This window comes from Gordionus sp. m RMFG-2023, chromosome 1 (genome assembly GCF_954871325.1).
Source record: "Gordionus sp. m RMFG-2023 chromosome 1, tfGorSpeb1-WG-v2, whole genome shotgun sequence".
Classification (NCBI taxonomy): domain Eukaryota; kingdom Metazoa; phylum Nematomorpha; class Gordioida; order Chordodea; family Parachordodidae; genus Gordionus; species Gordionus sp. m RMFG-2023.
This window is the reverse complement of record NC_088775.1, coordinates 77,854,310-77,877,595: the sequence shown is the minus strand read 5'-3', so window position 1 is coordinate 77,877,595 and position 23,286 is coordinate 77,854,310. Positions and strand designations below refer to the sequence as shown.

At 25.7% G+C, this 23,286-nt stretch overlaps 1 protein-coding gene across 1 annotated transcript; it reads left to right on the top strand.

Annotated features, from left to right (window-relative positions):
* The first annotated feature begins 7,041 nt into the window (after positions 1-7,041).
* On the top strand, positions 7,042-21,695 carry LOC135922698 (endophilin-A-like). The gene is made up of 10 exons (XM_065457131.1): positions 7,042-7,152; positions 11,930-11,998; positions 16,435-16,507; positions 16,589-16,732; positions 17,072-17,205; positions 17,271-17,337; positions 18,541-18,626; positions 18,872-18,975; positions 20,538-20,629; positions 21,066-21,695. The coding sequence occupies exons 1-10, from the start codon at positions 7,108-7,110 to the stop codon at positions 21,365-21,367; spliced, it is 1,116 nt and encodes a 371-aa protein (XP_065313203.1). The 5' UTR covers positions 7,042-7,107; the 3' UTR covers positions 21,368-21,695.
* Positions 21,696-23,286: the final 1,591 nt, after the last annotated feature.

Below are 23,286 nucleotides of genomic sequence, written 5' to 3'. Positions count from 1 at the left end.
GGCAAGTCGGACAAGAAAGATACAGACGTATCTATATATTATATATATCGATTTATAAATATATATCTCAATTCAATTTTATGTAATAAATTCTAAAAGGGCCACCAGAGAGCTTCATGCCTTTCCATATAAAAATTTTTTTAGGCCCAAGTCCGGTAAATTTAAAATTTAAAAAATTCACAAGCCCTGCCCAAGCCTATTATAAGTTTCAAAAAATTTTCCTAAGCTAGGCCCAAACCCATTTTGAAAAATTTAATATTGTATTTAATGAGAATAAATAATTATTAAATGTATCAGAGACCTGCAGGCCGGGTGGTATTTTAATTTTTTTAATCAGGGCCGGCCCAGCCAACCAAATATTTGAAATCGCCATTATTAGCTATAAAATCAAAAATAAATATAATATATTTTAAAAAAATAATAGCTGGGCCTAAAAATTTTATTTTACCGGGCCGTGCAAATGGTACCTCTGCAGGTCTCTGATATTTAGGCAATCATGTTGTTTACTATACTCAAATTTATTATTATTAAAAAAAAAATAATTAAAATTATTTTTTATAAAGCCACTGTTTTAGATAAGCTAAATTTAAATTTAAAAAAATTAGGTTCAAGCCTTTTTCAAATTTATTTGAAAAATCTTTTTGGAATATATCTCTTGTAAATTCACATTTTTTATATTAATAAATTGCCCTCATAGATATTTTAAATTGAGAAATTACGAATCCTCCTCTAGCGTTTCCAGGATTTCGTTATTCCAGGAAATTTATGAAATGAACAATTCTATTCCATTGCCTACATTTGAAGATTTTTTGATTTCTTTAACGATTATATAAAAATATTATTTTATGAGGACAACTGTATTATATTTTAGATTAAAGCTTCCCCGTTTATAAGTCTTGTATTTTGCCCTACTATGTTATACCTTTTTTTATAATGATCAGCTTAGCTATAACTTCAAATAGAATAATAAGACTGAAAAAAACTTATATTCAAAAGTTTTAGCATGATTTCAATAACCGACCGACCGGAAATCTATAATATTGTTAATATTTTATAGGATTTACTACTGTTATTAAATATTAGACTGGTTTTCACTTTCTCACCAAGAAGGTAACATAACTATAATAATGATAAAATATTGTATAGCCTATGCTTCTTAATACCAATACCAACATAATAATATTAATTTTTGTTATAAAAGTTTATGGAAATTTTTTTTGTCGTTCTATTTTTAAATAGTTATTTTAATGATTTAAAAAAAAAAATTTTCAATAACATAAATTATATTCAAGGAAAATGGATTCCTTAAAATCTTCTTTTCAAAAAAATATAAATATAGCAGATCAAGTAAATAAAAAAATTTATATTTTTAATTTAAAAAAAAATTCGAATAAGGTCTGTTTATATTAAGCGCGCCCGCTCAAGCGATGTGACACGTATCGCTGATATTTTTCAAAAGTAAGCAGATTATAGGCAAGATTTCTAATGAATGTGCGATGAGAAATGAATAGCATCTCTATTATAAATTTTACCTATTTGCTTATTTTTGAAAAATTACCAATGCGCGCTTACTATTAACTAAGCCTAAAGCTATATAAGATATTATAATTAATTTGAAGAGCTCTCTTGATGCCAATTCGTTCACCATATGGGGCCAGAGGATTTAAAATTTTCAATCAATAGCTCAGAAAACTATTTAAAAATTGATTGGTTAATCCCCCCTCATAAAGACATCCATATATTATTAAAATATAATATATATATTATTAATCACTTGATTGAAGGAACAAGTGTTGATTAGAAACTTGTATTTTTGCAATTTTTTTTTAAAAAATGTATAAATGAAGATTTAAGCTAAAGAAATATTACTGAATCCTCGAGATTTTCACACAAATCGTGGGTTGGGTAATATTTATTTTAAGAAAAACCTGATTCAACCACTTTTCAAAAATCATCTTGAACCTTTGACAGCTATAAGGAATATATAAACTTTTTTTTAATTTATAGAATTATAATATATTATATTGACACTTCATATATATTTTTTTATTTTAATTGTAACCGGGGGGGGGGGGGGGGCTTTCAAAAAATATATGAAATAATTCTTATGACTTTTTCTTATAATAATATCATTTTGAAAATATAAAATACTAGAGCGCCCATGCGTAATAAGTTACAAATTTTATCGGGCCAATAAGATTTTTTTTATTAGACTGTTGTTGAAAAAGTAGTAAATTTTAACTTAAACGGGAAAATTATAAATTCCGAAGGAAAGTAAAAAATTTTAATTCGGTTTGGAGTCATTTTATAAACCTTACCAAACAGCGGAACCTATTCTAAAGACCAAGCCGAACTATAGACCACATATAAAAACCCAACCGAATCTTAATACGGTCCAATTTTATTTTAGTTTTGAATGACTATATATAAAATTGAAAGAAATATTATTTTTCAATATAAAAAATAATTTAATCTTTAATAAGATTTGATTTTAAAATAATTTTCAAAACATTTCCTTTTTTGAGCTATTATTTCATATGGTAAATTGTATGAGTTTGCTTGATAATCTATTTCTCTTCTTCAATTTCTAACTAGAAAAATAATGATTGGATTTTTATAAAACTTTAATCTTATTAATAAATTAAAATTAATGATAACTTGGATAGTATTAGTCTATTAAATAATTACAATAAGCCTTTTTAAAATTTAGACACGAAGAGAATATCTTAGACTGCACTTTGGTTGGAGTCAATATCGGAATAAATTTTAAGGTAGGCTTAGCCAGAAATTGCCTGTTCTCGTTAATTGTCATTTTAAACTAATAAAAATTTTCCCCCTATAAACCCCCACCCCCTCTCACCCACAAATATATACAATATATCACAATAAACAAGAATTTGAAAGTAAAATAAGTAAAAATTAATAACTTTTTAAAATGACGTTATAATTCAAAATTTTTAGGAAATTTTTATTAAAAAAATGAGTAACTATTTTTTTTAAAATATAAATCTAACATAGCCAAAGGCCAACAATAAGTGGACCTAAATACCCCAATAAAATTGATAGAAAAAAATTATAATAATAGTGCCCACCCCCCTTAAAAAAATTCTGGCTACGCCTATGATTTTAATAATTTGGAAAATAATTTATAACTTTTCGGAATTTTAAATTTAATTACCATGCCTCTTCCTAAAAATATTTTCAAGTTCCAAATAAGCATAAGGCCACTGCCAGATAGAACCTTTTTTTTCAAAGCGGTTTTTGGGTAATATTACAAGCAATTTTTTTTATTTATTTCCAAACAAAAGATAATAATTTCTAGAATTCATTTTTTATAATAAAATATTTTTTAGGAAAGTTATATTTTTACTCTTTCTCAATAAATTTTCTATTTCAATTTATGGGCTTTAAGTTATTTATATCATTAATTAGCCTTGTCATTAGTCTACTAAATTTTTTAAATGACCAGAATTCTATTTATCACATTATGGAGATTATTTCAAATTTAGTAAAAGCATAGAGCTTGCTATTTATCAACTACCTTAGGTAATGTGGTTAGCTCACGGGGTAAAATAGAAAGTATAAATTTAAAAATGAGAAAGATGTAATTTTTTATTGTAAAAATAAATTAGCCCATTATTGTAAAAGACGCAAACGTTGATAGAAATTTGGGGAATATTATCGGAAATGAAATTCAAAAAGTTTTCATAAATTATTTACGGAATATTTAACATTTGTAATTCCATTATATAGAGTTTCAAAATTGGAAACACACAATTATTATCCACGTCACAATATTTTATGTCAGCTGATTTTATTTTGCATGTTAAACAAAGATATATAAAGGAATACTTACTACATTAAATAAATTCGTAATAAGTCACCCTATCTATGCCAGTTTTGGCCAGATAAATATTGCCTATGCCCTTTGTCACATCTGTTAGCAAAATCTCAGCTTGTGTAATATTTTTTTTAGCCTTTTTTAAAAATCGATTTTTTTAATCGAGCTGTTTGACACTAGTTATAGATAATTATAAAAATTTGTTTTCATGAAAATTAGTTTACTACGAGAATAATGTGTATAAGTTATTAGGGCATAAAAAAAATAGGCCAGTTCTTAAGGCATCAGTCAAAAAATTTATCTGGCACCTGGCGAACTTTTCTAAATTCAATCTAAGTGTTATTACTAATTTTAATATCAATTTACGATGCCGTTGTCCAAGTGCCATCTAACAGATAATTTTCTTTTATTCGAAATTACAAATAAAAATTTACATGTGCTAGAACTCCATCTAAAGTATTAATTTTTATTTTGGAATTGTAAATTAAATAGCCTCAAATATTCGAGATATGGTCTATTCAATTATTACATTTGGGTTTAAATTTTAAATGCATATCGATTATTGGAGATAATCAGAAATTAAATTTCAGCGCTCACTATGTTATTTTAAAGAGCTAATGACGTTAATATTAAAACAAAAGTACACCCATTTTTGAAATATAAAGTTTTACTAAAGATGATCTGTCGGGGGAAATAGGCTGGTCATTAGAGCCTTAATCAATATTTGCACCATTTAATTTGGATCTTAACCTGCTAGCTACCACTCCATTGGCATATATCCAACAACATTCCTAAAATTTAAATAATTTTGATGAATAAACGATATAATTAAATTTGGCTACATTATTGCTATTCATAGACTGGCAGTGGTAAAGAGGATTCATTTGTTTTTGAAAAAATAAGGAAATTTTGCTTTAAGCATTTTATTAAGACATCCTATAATTTGAAAAGGCTTTTACACCGATGAACAGCAAATGAATTTTGGACAAGAAAAATACTATTTGTGATCTCTGGTTTGCTCTTTCAAAGGTGATAATATTTGTTTCTTTGTGAGAGAAAAAGTGTTTTCAATTTTAAAATATCTGCATCGATAGAGATCAAAAATCGATGCTGTCTTCTCTGTTTGGTTTTTGTACTGCAGCAATTCCCATGACTACCGGATGTAGATATCTTCCTTGCCGATTCTGGTGTTCAAATTACCTATAATTATTATGATATGTCTCTTAGGTAGAGGGACTAAATTTTTCAGGTCACCCAGAAACAGGAGCCTTTCTCTTTTCTTTGGTGGGGCGTTAGTTGGCTTTAAAAATGTATCTATTAATAGAAGTTCGCACCTTTCGGAGGATGTGTGAATTTGTTTATATATTTTGATTAGGAGCGCTACCCTCGACCAACTGTTCATAGTAACCCCTGAGCTTAGTAATTAAAGGTGGCCATCGTACTTTTCTGGCTATGAGTCTCTTGGGTACCCATAATATCCACTATTTTATCTACTAACATCCTTAAGAGGACTGCTAATTTATTTCTGATTCCCTTGACATTTAGAGAGGTGATTTGTAGTTTGCTCTTAAATCCGTTCTCCATTTGCGTAAACTAACTTGATCCAAGAAGTTCTATATCAATCCAGGGAGACTTAGAAGGTTATACGCAAAAATTAAAGCAGAGATTTGAATTAAACCCTATAGTGTAAAAAAATTGGGGTTAAAAGAAATAAATTCAAAGTTATATAAAAAATTTATGAGAAAATTAGGAGATGTTTCAATAGTTAAATGAGTATTATTTATCATTTATTTTATTTTTACTTTGTTACTCCTTATTTATCGGAAGTCGTTTATCGATTTTATTTATTATTATTTTATAAAAGGAAAACTCAGAAAAATAATAAACGGAATTTCTGGATGGATTTATTTTAAGCATATAAACTCAAGTTTTGACATCCTTGATAAATTCTAATTTAATTATTTATTATTGAAATCATAATTTTAGGAGTCATCGCAAAAAGATTGAATAAAAAGTACATATATTGAATAATAAAATATGTTATATCACATAAAAATATAACTGACTTCTTTCGCCACATTTATAGTTGGTCCTCCCATTAAATAAACTAAAGATAAAGCAAGGAATAAAAACGTATTCCATATTAGCGCATTTGTCTAAAACTACTCCCGATTAATTATTTTTATCTATATTTAGCTTATTCCGTAAGTTAACGATTCAACTCTATTAATTTTGTTATATTATTAAAAAAATTTATATTAAAAATGAATAAATTCAGGATTAGTGAATTTTTATAAAAGCATTAAAGAAAAAGTATAAAACTAAAAATATTTATATATTTTTTTTTTATGCATTAAGTATAATTATTTTCCAACAACTTATTGTTTAACATTATTTATTTATAATATTCTAATTATTACAAAATATATGTTAAAATGAATAAATATTTTCAATCTTTTATTTTTTAAAAAGCTTCTAATTTCTATTTATTTTATAATTGTGATATTCACTATGCACAATAAGGAAAAATATAAAAAATATAATAATAATTTTTCAGATCACAAATGGGTGTGATTTATTATTGAGGATGTTGCTACCGGTCCAATCTTGTGTGACTCTCACTCACAAATTTATTATTTTCCACCACAATCTTAAATTTTTTCGGAAGGTCTTCCAAAATTTAATAGAGCCATTCATAGGCATATCCAGGATTTTAAGGGAGTGAGGGAAGCACTATGGTGGACTTTTACTCCATAAATTGTATTGGGAAATATTTTTGGGGTTTAACTTATTTTTCATATAAATAAACATTTATCTAAAAATTTTAAATTGTAATCATTATTTTAAATAGTTATTATCTTTTATTTTTCTTTCAAATACTTCTCTTTGTGGGGTATGTGTAGGGGGGGAGATGGATATTTATTAGCTTTAATGATAATTACTAAAATATTAAAAACACTAAAGGCCTGGAACATTTAATTAAAATAATATTATATTAATCATGAATTTCCAAAATATAAAATATATGATCCAATATTTATAGAAAAGTTATTTTTAGAGTGACACTATTTTGCTTTATAATTTTAAATTGTCTTTATTATTACAATAAATCAATATTAATGTTTATAAATATAATACATTTAAAAAATTTATATAATAAAGATTCCACACTAATAAATGAGTGACTAAATTATAATTTATGAAATTTTTTAGTGGAGAATAAAATGCTAATTTAAGTCATATGATATATTAAAAAATTACTAAAAATGTCTTTAACATCCTTCAAAAAACAAATGAACAAAGCTGATCAGGTAAAAACTATCATATATTAATCAATATATGTTTATATTTTTAAACTGTATCATTTTTTTAAAATTTGATAAAATTTAATTATAAAAAGGGGTATTTTTTTTCTTTTTTTTAAAAAAAATAGGTATTTTATCTCCTATTTATACTTATTCTTATTAATAATATAAATTTACTTCTTATATATGCAAATTTATATGAATATTTAAAAATTTCTTATTTATGAATCTTATCACATATAATTAGATAAATTATAAAATAAATTATATAAAAAGTTTAACCTAGGCATTTACATCATACCAGCAAAGCTTGTACGTTTAAATTATTTGATCTATATCTTATAACTAGAACCAATGTTGAAAATATTCTTTACCAAAATTATTTATATATACACATTTTAAAAAATACACAACTTTAGTTCTAACTCATGTATGTGTTTTGGTGAAATTTTGCCTATATTTTTTGACCAAACCCTTAGTTAACATTATCTAATATACTATAGTAGCCTACATTATTAGCCAAATTATAAAATTCTGTTATTTAATCAATATATAATTTTTCATATATGGTTTGACACCATTTTAATAATAGTACAATTGGCTAAAAATATTCTTATCTTAACCAAAAATGATTGGTAATATCTTTATATTAATATCAACATCATCATGGTAAAGGGGGGGGGGTTGAAAATTTACATATATTTATTAGGCTACAATTACCTTGCTCATACTTTTAAGACTAATAGCACCATTTTAATATCTATATTGAATATTGATTAAGGAATATTTAACCTATTATATACATCATGATACTGAAGATAAATTGTTTTAAATGACTAGTTCATTCAGTTTTTAATTTGAATTTTCTTGATATATTTATTACACGCCATTTAGTTTTTTTTAATTAATCGGGTTTACTAGATATGGTTGCACCTCAATAATGTTCCTCTATAATTGTTATTATAAAAAAGGTAAATATTGTAACCTGGTTTTTTCAGTAATCTGCAAAGTTTCTTGTATTTTATTTTTTAATTTATAAACATTTTTAGGCGGCGGAATAAAATACAAATATTTGCACATATTTTTTTTTAATTTAAATTAAATGTTTATATGCATTAAAGATCTGTAATAGACAAGTTTTTAAACTGAATTTAAGCCTGTCAATTGTTTAATATTATTTTAACTTTCCACCTATGGTTTAAGAAATAAATTGCCTATCCATTCATCTGAAAAATTTGTTTAACCAATCCTTCCACTTTAAAATTTTTTGGTTAGTTTGGTTCTTATGAAATATTAGGGCTGTCCTGATCCACAAATTTTTCACTGATTTTCAGATATTACTAAAAAATTGATCTAATACCGATTCAACATTTTGATTTTTATTTGCCATCTATCTTTGTTTTAAAAATTAACTAACTTTCAAAATAGTTAAGTTTTTTTTTCTCCATTAGTTAATAATCTCATTTTATATTTGCAATGTTTTTTGGATGATTGAGTAGTGTTGTTATATAGCTCCATTTGACCAATTTTAAAAGGGCTATAGCAAGATTAAAGCCAAAATATTATTACCTAAACCTCGAAATTTCGCCAATTACGTCCAAACCTTCCTGCCATATGTGGGCAAAATAATATAGTTTGAGTAATTTATTTTTGGTCAAAATATTAAGTTATCCATTTTTAGAAATTGGTTAAATTGGTTTAACAGCACTAACTGAATGTGATTTTAGATCCTTTTCTTGTTGCAGATATAACAAAAAATTGTGTAAAATTTTTAGCTATTTTTTTAAACAGTAAAATATAAAAATTGTATTTTAATTTTTTTTATTAATTTATTTTGAAATTATTTATAAAATAAAAAAAGTAATTATTTAAACAATTTTAAAATAACCAAAAACAATATAAAAAATATCGACCTAATCCGATATTTTTACAAAACGTTAAATATCTGTGCCAATTTAATATAATATCGGCACAGTCCTACTAAATATGTAAAACTCTAAAAATATTTCAAATTCACTTGCCTGCCTTTATTTTTTTAGAAATATTTGTGCCCAGCTTAACCAATGTTTTAAATTTGTAATTTTCCTGTTGATCAATTTAAGAGTCCAGGTACGTTCCGGAGGGCAAAAAGTGTTCTACGAGAAACAATAAAATGGATGGGAATTTGTTTTTAAAATGATCCTAGATTTAGAATTTTCCAGTCGTAGAACATTTCAGCTTCTAGGAACGTTTAATTGGAAATTTTTTATTTTAAAATAACTATAATATAATTATTTTAAAAATTTGGAACAAAGTCGAACAAAAAAATCACTAGTTTCCAGGTTCTTGCCATTTATATATAAAATTTAAGTGATATATAATCTACCAGTTATGGGGGTTGACGATTAATGTTAGTTTTCATAGTCAACATATATCGATTTCTAAACAACGACCAATTTTTGTAAAAATGTAATAGGACCTTTTTTTAAATATATTTATAAGACGGAATCTGCGTTCGCTACCAATATTCTATATATCAACACCCCCCCCCCCTCTAAGAAGGGACCAGCTAGTTGGCTTAAAAAAACATGGTTCTTATTGGATTAAAACCGAAAACTATCAGATTGAGATACACGCGCTCAATCGACTAGGCCTCAGACGCTTTTTGATAATGATCATTTTTTTATGAATTTAAAAAATAAACATTGGTTATCGCGATCATATGAAACCTTGGTTGGTTCAATATCGCACTTTGATATATTTAACTTTAAACGGGAGTTAGCTATACCCTTCATAACCATTCACGTTTTCCTCCATCTAATTTCTCGGGATTGGAGGGGGGAGTCAAAGGTGTTCCTTGGTTATGTAAAAATTAAATATGATAGCCTAAATGATTATATATATTGTTGCTATCACCGAAATTGCTTATATAAACTTAAATTTATAATTAGTTTCTCAAGCGGGAAAGATTAAGGCATTCGTGAATGATGTCACTTAAAATTTAAGGAAATCTAATATTTAAGAATATGAGTCATTCTCAACAAATATAAATTCATCAATTATGCGCATTCGCCGAATACTTATACTTACCTATAATCTGATTGTTATTATCTCAATGCTTTCATAGCTATTTTCAAATAAACGAATAAATAATTATAATTTAATTGTAAATGTCCATATTCGTCGTAATATATTGCACCTAATATCGAATGTAATTATGAAAAATAGACAAAAGTCATTAACAAATTAATAGTGATTCTATTATAAAATATTTAATCTAATTACGTGAATAATCATCTTTCAGCATTTTAAAAATTTATTATTAGTATTTAACATTAAAGTTATTGTAGGGCCGGCTCAATAATTCTTAATAGAGTAACGAAGAGTTGGGCCAGCTATAATATCATCAATTAGGCCCTGCCCGTGGTCAGAGAAATATAAATTTTATAATACCCTCCTATTCTTCCTTTTTTGCCTGATTTAATTTCGCAATTTATTTTATCAAATGAATTTTTTTTTAAAAATGAGTAAAGTTTTTTAAAAAATCAAGAAGTGGGAAATAGTGACTATATCAACAAATAAATAATTATATTATCAAAGGTATGGGCGACCTTAGATAGGATTGCAAAAGGGCAATTAAGTACACTAAAAACTCTCTAATTTGACCAAGGTTTTACTCAACTTAAACAGTTCCAATTAAAAGACATTTTCCAATGCATTGTAGGTACTATGAATTTAATTGGGACTCAAAATTTTAGTCAAATTAGGGAGTTGCCCGAAATTTTTTCTAGATAGCTTATTTATTCACGAATTAAACTATATTTTCTATTTTTATTTTACATATTTTCTTTACATAAAATAAATTGTGTTGTAAACGTATGCTTAATGTTGTTTTAAGCCCATTTAAAAAAAGGCTAAATCAAGATTTTAGCTGTAGTAACTCTAAATTTCGCCAATAGGTGTCAAACCTTTTCTGCCATCTGACAAAATTTCCAAACTTTAATAATTTACTATTAGATAAAATATTGAATTCGCCTGAACTTTCAACAACACTAGAACGTTCAGAATTTTCGTGCTCATTCAATCTCCTTATAATTTTTACATATACATTTTATCCCAATAAATATTATTATTAACATAAAAACCTTGATTAAGAAGCATATTTTAGTGAAAAGGAAAAAATTATAAACATCAAATTTTAAAAAAATTTATCACCTACCTACCAGCTACTACGAAAGAAATAAAAATAATTTATAACGAAATTCGTTATTCATTTATTTTTGAATGAAAAACTTAATTACCATACCAAAATCTTGTAGAGGTCTAATTTTTTTTTAAATATTTTTAAATCCTGGCCCGGATATTTTTTTTAAAAAAGAATATTTTTAGGCCCGGCAATGATTTTTTTTTTTAAATTTTGTTCATCTTGATTTTTATAAATAGCTTCAGAGGGATATTCAAAATTATGTGAAACTAATGAATATTTAATGATCCTTCATATGATTTTTAACTGATTAATTAGTGTAATTTAAGAATTTGCCCTCCCCACCTTTTAGGTCTTTATATCCGGCCCGGGTTTGAAGTTCTCATTTTTATAGCCGGCTCAGATTTTTAAAACCATGCTATTTTACGAGCTTGGTTTTGGATCGGCCATGCAAGTTTCTGATAATCATCCCTTCTTTTAATAGAAACGAAAAATATTAAACCCCTGTCACATTTCTATTATTCTTGAAAAAGAACAAAATTATTTAATTAATTCAATTCACTCGTTATTCTATTTATAAAATTGTATTTTTTTAAATAGTATCTGAGGGAAAAACTCGGAACTGCTGACAGCACCAAACTAGAAGATGACTTCATTGATATGGAAAAGGTATAAAAATATAGATTTTTGTAACATTTAATCATTTAATTTTTTTAAACTGAAAAACATTTTTTGACGGGTAGGCCTAATTATTTAAAATATATTTTATTAATTTGGCTTCTAAAGAAATAGGAAGGACGAATGAAAGAAAAAAAAATGGAAGGAAGGACCTTTTTAATTTTTTTTATAATTGATAATTAATATTTTACCTAAAAATTGGAAGAAAAAGGATTGATTTTTATTAATAGAGAAGTAAAAAGTTTTTTTAATGTGAAATTGGAATTAACATGTCGATATTATTTTATAGCTATTAGAAAAATAGATTATGTCTGTATTGTCGCTAGAACCTTGATATTACAAACATTTAAAATTCGAAAAACCTTACAAGGTGGCCACCTCATTATCTTGACCCATTTAAGTTGGTTCTCCATGCCAATCTTAGTTTAAAAAAATCTCATATATTTTTGGCGTTGACCAAAATATAACTGCCTTGACGTGATCGTATGAAGGTTTCACTATTAAACAAGCATTAATTATTTTTATTATATAATTAAAAATCATAAGAAAATATGGCAAAATGACGGTAACCTTAATTTAAAAATAATATATATATAAATATTTTTTTTAAAAAAAGTACTTTTTTAAATTTAATGGATGTTGTAATTTTTAAAAAACACCTAATTTTTTTAGGACATTTGAAACTAAAATATTTTTCTATTTTTTGTTAGCATTTATTTTGTAATGATATTTTATAAATTATTAATAAAACTTCATAAGATGGCCACTCCCTTTGATTAACTTAACATGAATAGATGGTTTGGAAATTTAAATATGCATTTTAGTAGAATTTTTGTTGAGGAGCAACATTCTTAAAAGTCCTAAAGACAAGTGAAAAAAATTAGGAAAAACGAGAAATAAAAATTAACATAAAAAATTTGTCTTCTAAATTCAATCGTGAAGTAATTTCATATGGAAATATTCAAAAATGGTTTTAAAATGTGGATTTTAATACCTATGTTATATTATGGTGATATATTAATTTGAAATGAAAACATGACACAAAAAAATGTTATGAGGGAAGATTACAATTTCATGTTCAAAATCAATAAAATAACTATTTTATAATATTATAGGGGGGGGGGTGTATTGATTAATTAGTTTATGTTAATTAATATACGTCATATATAAATATAGAAAATATTTTGGTGATAATAAACAAGTGTAGTATTATATTGGCAATAATAATACCAATAGTCAATGTTGAGGTGGTCAGCACTAAACCCTCTTAACTAATGCCGTTATTTTTAAAATTTTGATTCATGTCTTCCCTGATGGGATAACACAAACGCAACATAATTCTTTAAAGGGGGGGGGGCGCAAAAATTAGTTTCCCTCTTAAACCCGTTAAATTTTTTTTGTTAATTTTATAATTTACTAAGGGAAAATAAATTTTTAAATATCATCAATTTTAATCCGCGATCATTGAATTAGGGGTTCATGAGTATATACTACACCCCCGTAAACAAATGAAACCCTGCCCCCTTACAAAGGTATCTATCTCCTATGACTTGAGACTACTTCTTTCATCCCAATAATTCGTCTACATTTAAACCGAGACAAAACTCCATTAAAAATCGTTAAAACGCATAACAATGGCACGATTTATAGTTTCCTTATTTCGCAATTTTTTTAAAAATATATCCTTTTAAATAAACAATTTTATTAAATACTAATCCCGGGTGCCATTATTGAATCAAAAATTTAAATAAAATCAAGATACCCCCTTTTACCCGCCTACCCTCCCCTTTACCCGAAAAGGTCAATCATTTTTAAGAATTTTATTTTTTTGACTTGGGTCAGCTCCTTATGAATATTTTTTATTTGGACCGTGACTGGCCTCCAGGTTTTGCAGATAGCATTTGGACTAAGCTTAAAAAATCCTTAAGTATAAAAAAAATATATTTTTATTAAATTAAAGGAATATTATAATTTGCCCATAATTTATTTTTAAGATTATTTTATAATAATAATTCATCCTTTTAAAAATAAAAGTAAATTGGCATCAAATAAAATCGATAATATTGTTCTTTATTATTGTATTATTATAACAATTTATTAGTAAAAAAAAATATATGTATTATAAACAATTAATGGAATTTCCAAAATACAATCTTCTATTAAGTATTATAACATTTTTTTTTAGATTGAAAATTCGAATTTATTATTTAAATGATATGTTAATAATTATGAAATCCTTTTATTGATGATATTTTTTTGAAGGTTATATCAAATATTTTTTTTTGCAATGGTAAAAAAAGGGATTATTAAATTTAATCATCTTAAAATAAATATGGTGATAAGATTTGGCAGAATTAGGTTTCCGGTCACCATAATACTTTTCGTTCTCACACTTGAAAAATGATTAACTCGTGACATGTTTCTCCCCATCACTAACTATGTCAATTCAGAGGATTAGGAATTACCTAATTTTAAATCATTTACTGAGGACAAATTTTAAATTTAAAAAATCTAATAATATCTACTCTATGAATTTCGCACCATTTTAGCAGAATTTTTTTTACCTTAGTGTTATCAATTATAAATTTTGAATAGAGGACAATACCTCGAATCAATTTTTTCTATTCCCATTCTTAATTGACTTACATAAAAATGGCCAATCAACCCCAAGGTAATGCGTCCAACAAAGTCGGTCTCGTCTTCGATTTATTAATTTCAAATAAATAAATATAATTGATAAATTAAACACATCATTTTGTTACATATTTTATATTCATTTTTTAAAATTATCATAGTCAAGGCAAGGCTATATAAAACATAAAATGTGATCGAGAATAATATAACAATGCTAATTATTGAAAAAAAAAATATTATTATAATACACTAAACTTAACTATAGAATAAGATGGTATGTCCTTCTAAAGATTTATTATGCATATTTTAAAATAGTATATTTATATTATACCCCCTTTTTTAAAAAAAAATTATAATATTTGTTTAATTATTTTAAAAAACGTGTTTTAATTTAACTATCGAGTCTTAAAAATTTTGTACACTTTATTTAAAACAGATTTATAAACGAAAATCATTTATTTGACTTGAACAAACATGTAAATGATATCTTTTGGATAGAAGCGCTTCTCCCACTCTTGTAAATTTTCCTTAGTATTTTTTCCAGAACTATAACATGATCCAGAGCTCTAGCCCTGATGAACCATCTATTTTTCTAGACCCAGCCCATACATCTTTATGTAAAACCATGTCCGATTTTCTATGTTATATAACTTTGTTTTACTCTGCCTCCAAAACTGATTTGCATTTTATAGGTAATAATGTATTATAGTGCGCACAAATTGATCCCTTCAAACGCAAATATTGCATAAAATGATATCGGGCAAATTGTTTTACCGCTTGGCGTTAGAAACCATTTAAAAAAACACAAACTAGCTTGCGTTTTTCAATAATTTTTTATTCATTCATATTGCACGTTGGTCTATCACCACTTCTTTAAGTTCGGTTCGCAAGAAAGCCGACAAAATTGTTATCTAGATAAGAATAAAGGGGAGCTCACTAAAATCTTTTCATAATGGGTTGAGTATATGTAAATTAAATTTAAAATTATATAAAATGTAAAAAAATAACTTATCTCTTAAAATGGAATATTTAGAAATCAATGAAATAAAAAGCAGACGATGATATAATTTACAAAAACCAATTATTTTTTATAACTTGGTTAAAACAGCCGCAATTCAAATAAGGGATGAGTTACGTTTTTTAGTACGTAAAATCGCAAATGCTCATGCGCACTATTAAGGGCCAATTGTCCCATTTTTTTGGACAATTATATCCTAAATACATTATTATTTACGAAACGTAAATTAGCTTTTTGGCATAATTGTAAAATAATAATATGTAAAAAAAAAATTGAATTTGACATTTAAATATAAATATTAATAATTGTTGATATTTACCTACTAGGTAAATTTTTAAATTTGTAAAAAAATGTAGAATTATAAAAAATAATTCTGTAACCTCCAACAGGTGACCTCTCAAAGGTTGCTTTTTCAGTAACATAGAAATGGTTCAAAAATCATTGTTAATTTGTTCTTTATCGCTCAAGATAAGGAGGTGGGCACATTTTCATTAAATATATTTTGATTATTCCAAGCCTCTTTAGTTTTTAATGATTAAATGTTAGCTTGTCCCTTAATTTTTTTTTATTTATAAAATAGAAATCAGAAATTTATTATACAAGGTTTTAAAAACAAAATTTTGGGACCCACTTTGGAAAATTACCTGCTGGGCCGGAAAAAATATTTTTCTCAAATTGCCCCGATTTGGAATAGGCTGGGCTTTAGGGTTATTCATATCTCTGCTAAAATTCATGAAAAAATCATGTATGAGTAATAAATTTATTTTATGAATAGCGATGCAACGTTACTTCAGAATTGTTGGAGGATATTTCTCAGAAAACGAAAGAGTTCTTACAACCCAATCCGGGTATGATTTTTTTTAAAGTTCACTAATCTGTTAATTTCAATTTGCTTTATTACACCATTAAAAATTTAATATCACCAACAGCGACCAGAGCCAAATTAGGAGCTCTAAGCGCTTATCAAAAGATGAAAGGTCAGGAAAGTAACGCGCCTTATACGCAACCAGAAGGCGAATTGGGTGCCGCTATGTTGAAGTATGGTGAGGCTCTTGGTTATAACTCATTATTCGGTATTAAAATTCGTGATCTATATATATTTTATATACATTTTGGCACAACACCTATAAATGTTTTGTTTTTCATTTCTGCCGAATTATTTAAATTTAGTAATATTTAAAAGTAGGTGTGTAATACATTTAATACTTAGCCTCCTATAAATATAATATTGGTTGTTCTTCTATCATCAATACACATTTTATATTTTTGAATCTTGACTTTTAATTGATGGAGGAGGGGGGGGGGTTGATGCTACCACAAAAATTTGTATAATTTTATTCATAATTTTTGATATAAATATATTCTAAGATTATTAAATTTAAATATTTAATTTTTCTTAACATAAATGGTAGGCCAATCCTTGATTCAATCTGGTGAATCCATGAAACATCTAGCTGACATTAAATATGCACTGGAAGATAATGTTAGGCAGAATGTTTTGGAGCCATTCAAAAATTTGCAAGAAAAGGAAGTTAAGGAAGTTCTGGTAAAAAAATACCTTATATATCTTGTAAAATTTAAAAAAAACGATTATATGCTCAACATTTTTAGCATCTCTGCAAGAAGACTTATGGAAGAAGGCTCGATTTTGATGCTAAAAAACGCAAAAAAACAACCGGTACATTATTATAATTTAATATATAAACCAAAGATCCACAAAATCTAAAATATGGCCCCACTTTTTATAAAAAGCATAACAAATCTCAAACTTAAAATATTTATTTTGTTCTCTACTTTTAAATTGTTATGCATTAAATTTAAATATTCAACAATAACTTTTGATAATTTAATTACGTTTTTTATCTTTTTTTTTAAAATTATATTCATTAGCAAATATGATATGAAAATGAATAGTAAACATTACCCATCGCCTGATTTTTTTTTAAAAAAAACTTTTTTAATTTTCTTAAAATTATTGGCTGACGGGCCAGTCCAGCAGGACTCTAATAAGGGCTGGAAAAAATGAATAATAATAGTAAAAGACATATTTTTATTTGTTGTATTTTAAAATATTTTTTTAGAGCTGCATGCATTAAGTATCGTATTGGCGCCAATATTCAATTGGTTGATAATTTTATAGAACCGATACCGATATTTAATAAGTTTTTTAAACATTTACTTACTTTGCATCTAGCTAGTTTGCCTCTCAATGTTTTAAATATTTTTTTATCCTTTTAATATTTTTGTCTATGTTTAAGAATATGCATTAATTTTTGTGAAATGTCATCTTACAACTCACGACGTAAACTATGGTTTAATATTTAAAAAAATTTCTCAATTTTGTATTAATCAATCATATCTATAGCATATTAAATGGTGCTACTTACAAAAAATTATCATCAATGGCCATCGTATATATAAAATATTGTCTCAGATTTTGATAAATTTGTTTATTTTAACATCATTCAAAAATTTTAATAAAATATTTAGGATATATTTTGTAGTTCAATATGTTTTTTAAAAAAATTATTTTTTAACTTTTACCTACCTTTAGTCAACATTTAAAATAAATGCAATATTGATTTATGAGATCTATCAGCTCCATGGTATCGATGGAAGAAAAAAAATGGATCGATGCAGCCCTAAATGTTAAATATTTTCTTTTTTGAAAGTTAAAAAATTATTACCTCCCGCTCACATCATTTAATAAAATGTTTACTTTTTTTTTTATTCATATTTTAAAAATGGTTTTAGCAGATATATCTTAAAATTATTATGAAATATTAACACCAGTTATATAGCTAGGTATTCAAATGTTTTACACAATGATAAATTTTTTTAGGCTAATAACTAGACAACTATTTGTTTGTATAATATATAGATTCGGAATTATCTGAAGCTGAAGCCAAGTTCATTGAATCTAAAAGTCAAGCTACCCAAGCTATGCAATATCTGCTGCAAAACGATGTTTAATTTATTAATATAAATAATATTATTTAATCCTTTATTTTTAAAATTAATTTTTTTTTATTGTGTGGCAGTGAAATCTTTTAAATGTGAACCTCAAGAGCTAGAACATTTTGTTCGTTTTTAATAAGATTTTGACAAGGAAAACCCCCCTAAAACGATCATTGTAACTTTAGAGGTTTCACAGTAATGTTGTATATGCAACTTTAGCGAATCTTTCTTATTGACAAATATTTAATGGTTAGGTTGAAATGATAGCCGAATTATCTTCTTTCGCTGAAGCCATGCTAGAATACCATAAGAAATGCGTGATAAGTTACGAAGATTTGGTTCATAAATTGAATAAAAAGTGCGTATTTCTTATTTTATTCATATTTGTATTCGTATTATAGGTAGTAGTTTGGGCCTTTTCTTTCTTTTTCACTTCATCGAATCTAATAGTTTAATAATCATAAAGAATCAAATAAAAACTTTTATTAAGCTTAATTTATGATCATCCATCAAAAGGTGAGTAAGTAAAAAACTAAAATAAACGTATTGATAAAATTAAGATTTTTATTGAAATTCTTAAAAACTTAAATTATATTACGGAAGAATAATAATGATCATATGTTTTATCCCAAGAATATTTTTCAAATAGTTTTCCTCTCATGCGCAGGAGAGTTAAATTAATAAGTCACTTATCACGAATGCTAAAAATTTTGATATTTGATTGACTAAATCTTTTAACATAAAAACGAATTTACAAAAATTGTTGCTCATACATATAAAATACTAATAATCATGATCTTGCTATGATTGCAATACAATAATTAATAATTATCAATCAACAGAAACAAAATATTAAACATTTTAGGAATTCTTTTGATAAAGGTGATGAATGTTGATTAAAATTTATCACATTCTAGGTATACTATAAAATTGATTATGCTGCTTATTTTCTAAACATTTTCATTTTCTCTTAAATCATTTATCTTAAAATAATTTTTAAATTAGTGGGGAAAAAAGTTATTGGACTATATATACTCAATTTCTTATTGTCAGTTATATTATTTAACAAAAAATGTTAAAATTATAAGGTTACTATAAGTCGGCCTTTATTGAGAATAATATGTAGTTATATGTAACGATATAATATAAAATGGGGAATTAGTACTACCCCTTATAATTATCTGGGTTACAAGTTTTTGTCGGCTTCCTTCACGTTTATGCGAGGATAGGCGCATATTCTTGAGTTCTCATCAGGAATGGTAGTAGACCAACGTGCTAAAGGAATGAATGAATATACATAATTTCTTTAAAAAGTGAAAATTGTCAGTCAAATTAAATAAAAAATTATATATATTATAACAAATTATAGAACTTTGTCTAAATAAAAAATTTTCTACCAATAAAAAATAAATTAATATCAAACAATGCTAGGGTTTAATTCGCCTAAATTCGGGTTTAATTTTTTTTATACATAATATATCAATTAAACCAATGTTAAAATAATTCTTTTAGTGTATCAATTTATACTATGTATAATTGAAATTTTAATAATCTAATAGCCAAAAACATCTGTTTAAAATGATTAAACAATAATTGATTAAGAGACTTATAAGAAAAAAAATTTAATCTCTAATAGAGTGGTTTTTTTTGTTTCTAAAATTTATATTTAAAAACATCTGTTTTATGGTAATGTGCTATTTTTGTAGTTTTGAGAGATGTACCCCAATAGAATTGAATATCAAAATTTCCGAGATAACTAATATAATCTTATACAAACTTAATTTTTTAAAAAAAAATATTTTCATTGGGAAATTATACAATCCTCTTGAAGGATAGAATTAATAACAGTTTGATACATTTTGGACCCGAAAAGTTACATTATATTAATAGAATAAATACCATTCAATATCAAATAATTAGGAAACAAGAAGCAAATGAAAAACCCAGATTAGCTCAACCTCATTTTATGGTAGCATCAACCGCGGATAATGTGCCTGCGTCAACTAGCTTAAGTCCATTTCATTAAATGTTAAATTCTCAATGTCTTTCTCAGTATAAAAATTTACCACTTTATATATTACGGGTGAAACATATTGTTATCTGAATTTATTTTTAAAATAAATTATATTACTTATTTAAAAAAAAAATATATTTTTTTTATATACATACCATGCCACGTCGTTGATAACCTTTAAAAAATCAACTGATGATATGATAAATTTTACTAAAAAGTGTATGATGATATTAATGTTATTGTACGCAGAAATTAAAAAGAGTGTATATGAAACGATGTGATATCTTAAATTTTGATATCTTTTTTACATGTTAAATATTGGGTTAGTTTTTTGAAATATCATTTCAGCCTATATTTTAATATCTGCCCAGCCTTTGTGAATTGTGTTTAATAATTTTATATCATTTTTTAACTATTCAATATTTGTGTTTCAGACTTCACATCTAGTTTAGGCCATAATAATAGCAATAACTCAACGATGTATCCTGCCACCGGAAATAGCAAATTAGGCCCACAATGTAAAGCGCTTTACGATTTTGAAGCACTTAATCCCGGAGAATTGGAATTTAAAGAGCACGACATCATCACCCTCACCAAGGACATTGATGAAAACTGGTTTGAAGGTAAAGTCCGAGGAAAGTCTGGATATTTCCCCAAGACTTATGTTAGTGTTCTTGTGCCCCTTTCTAATTTACATCAAAGCAATCAAGCTGAAATTTCGGCGCGTGGCACATAGATCAACCTCTTACCTCCTATTTTAAAATAAACTATCTTAATTATTTTATGCATTAATGATTATTTATTTTAAAAAATTTCCCAAACCTACTCGTAATAATTAAAATTTTAGATTGTTTACATTTCGATTAATATTTACTAATAAAAGTTAATTCCGTCTATAATCGTGGAAATGTATCATTTTTGATATTTTGGCTTTATTTTAGTTCATAATATTGTTAGAACATTTTATAACGCGAAATTATCCTGATAGATTTATTTGTTATATTCGAGTTAAATGTTAATTCTAAACTATAATGTCCCGTGAAAATTTTATGGTTATAGATTTCTATTAGTTCATAGTTTAATTCAAAGTTGTGCCTCGATTAATCTTTACTTGTAAAACAAAATTATTATAAAACAAATTATTTTTTTTAGCAAATTTATATTTATTATTATACTATATATATTATTGTAATAATGAATTTATAATAATTTAATAAATTATACAAAAGATTGGAAAATTAGTTTGTTGATAAATTATTTACATCTTTCATTGAAATTATCAACAAAAATTCTTTTGGATGACCTGCAAAACTTTGAGTAATTAGATGGGTTGGAACTGTGATAAAGTAATATTTTTCTTGATATTATTAAGAATTAACACATTTCTATTATTTGTTATTTCTATTTTAAGGATAAATTATTACATTGAATTATTAATATATTACCTTTATTGATCTCTTTCCGGGAAGCGGAACCAGGGCTGTGAACCAGAGCCCTCAATATTTTACTAAATCCATACCCTTATTTAAAATCCAGGGTTCAAGAATTATTTTTTTAAATATTAAACTTTTATTTATTTTAAAAAATAACATAATTTAAAACTGTATTAAAATTAAATATAAAAATCATCTAAATTATTTAAACCATGTATTTTATTAACATTTTCGTGGAAACGTTTTTATTATATTTTAGAGTACTCCATTTTATGTATAAATTTTTAATTTTACCTGCGCATATTTAATGTTGTTTGCTGGATTATTATAAAGGTAAGACTAAAATCAAAGAAAAGAACAAAAAGTTGCAATGCAGTGTCAAATATAGCAAAAAAATTTGATAGTTTAATTTTGCAATATAAATTTTGGAAACAGGTTCAGAGATATTTCATTGAACCCAAATCCATTTTAGATAGTTCACAGCCCTGGGGAGAACTAAGAAATTTATGTCCGTTCCGGTCAAAGTCTGTTTCGGTACGTGCTGAAAAAGATATTTATTTTATCAAATCAAACACAATTTTTATTTATTTATCTAATCTAAGTATTAATATGGCTACAATATAATCATTTACATTTGTACGGTGATGTTATCTTTAATTTTGAACAGGCAAGTTTATTTTCATACGCTTTTTATAAAATATATAAATCCTTCAATAAATATTTTGCTTAAAAAGATAAAAATTAACCCTCTTGCACCCTGTCCACTATGTACATACCGCGATTAGGCATATTAAAAATAAAATGGAATAGCGCATTATATTTCTTTTTTATTTAAATATAAAATAATTATGCAAAAATATATAGATCAATATTTTTGTTGCACCTCTAATTTTAAACAAAAAATTATTATGATAATCTGATGATGAAGAACAAGCCAACCGAAATTATTTAATATATAATGCCAGACAAATTTTAAGTTAAAGATTTTTTTTATTATTCTTTAAAAACATGCGAGTTTTTGGTCAACTAAGAAAAACCTTATACAAGCAGTTTATGTATACCTTGTTAATATAATCTCCTTTTCAGTAAGTTATTTGAATAGGATCAATGCCGAAATTCCCTGATTTTTATATGCAGTGATAATTCACTAACGGGTTTAGATACATAAAAACTAACACCGTCGAACGGGATAAGTCACTAATTCTTTCAATCTAAACTCGGT

Excerpts from the sequence above, each read along its gene's own strand:
- LOC135922698 (XM_065457131.1), top strand. The coding sequence starts at position 7,108 with ATGTCTTTAACATCCTTCAAAAAACAAATGAACAAAGCTGATCAG. Across the intron at positions 11,999-16,434 it reads ACTTCATTGATATGGAAAAG|CGATGCAACGTTACTTCAGA; the intron begins GTATAAAAATAT and ends TTTTATGAATAG. Across the intron at positions 17,338-18,540 it reads AAAACGCAAAAAAACAACCG|ATTCGGAATTATCTGAAGCT; the intron begins GTACATTATTAT and ends TATAATATATAG.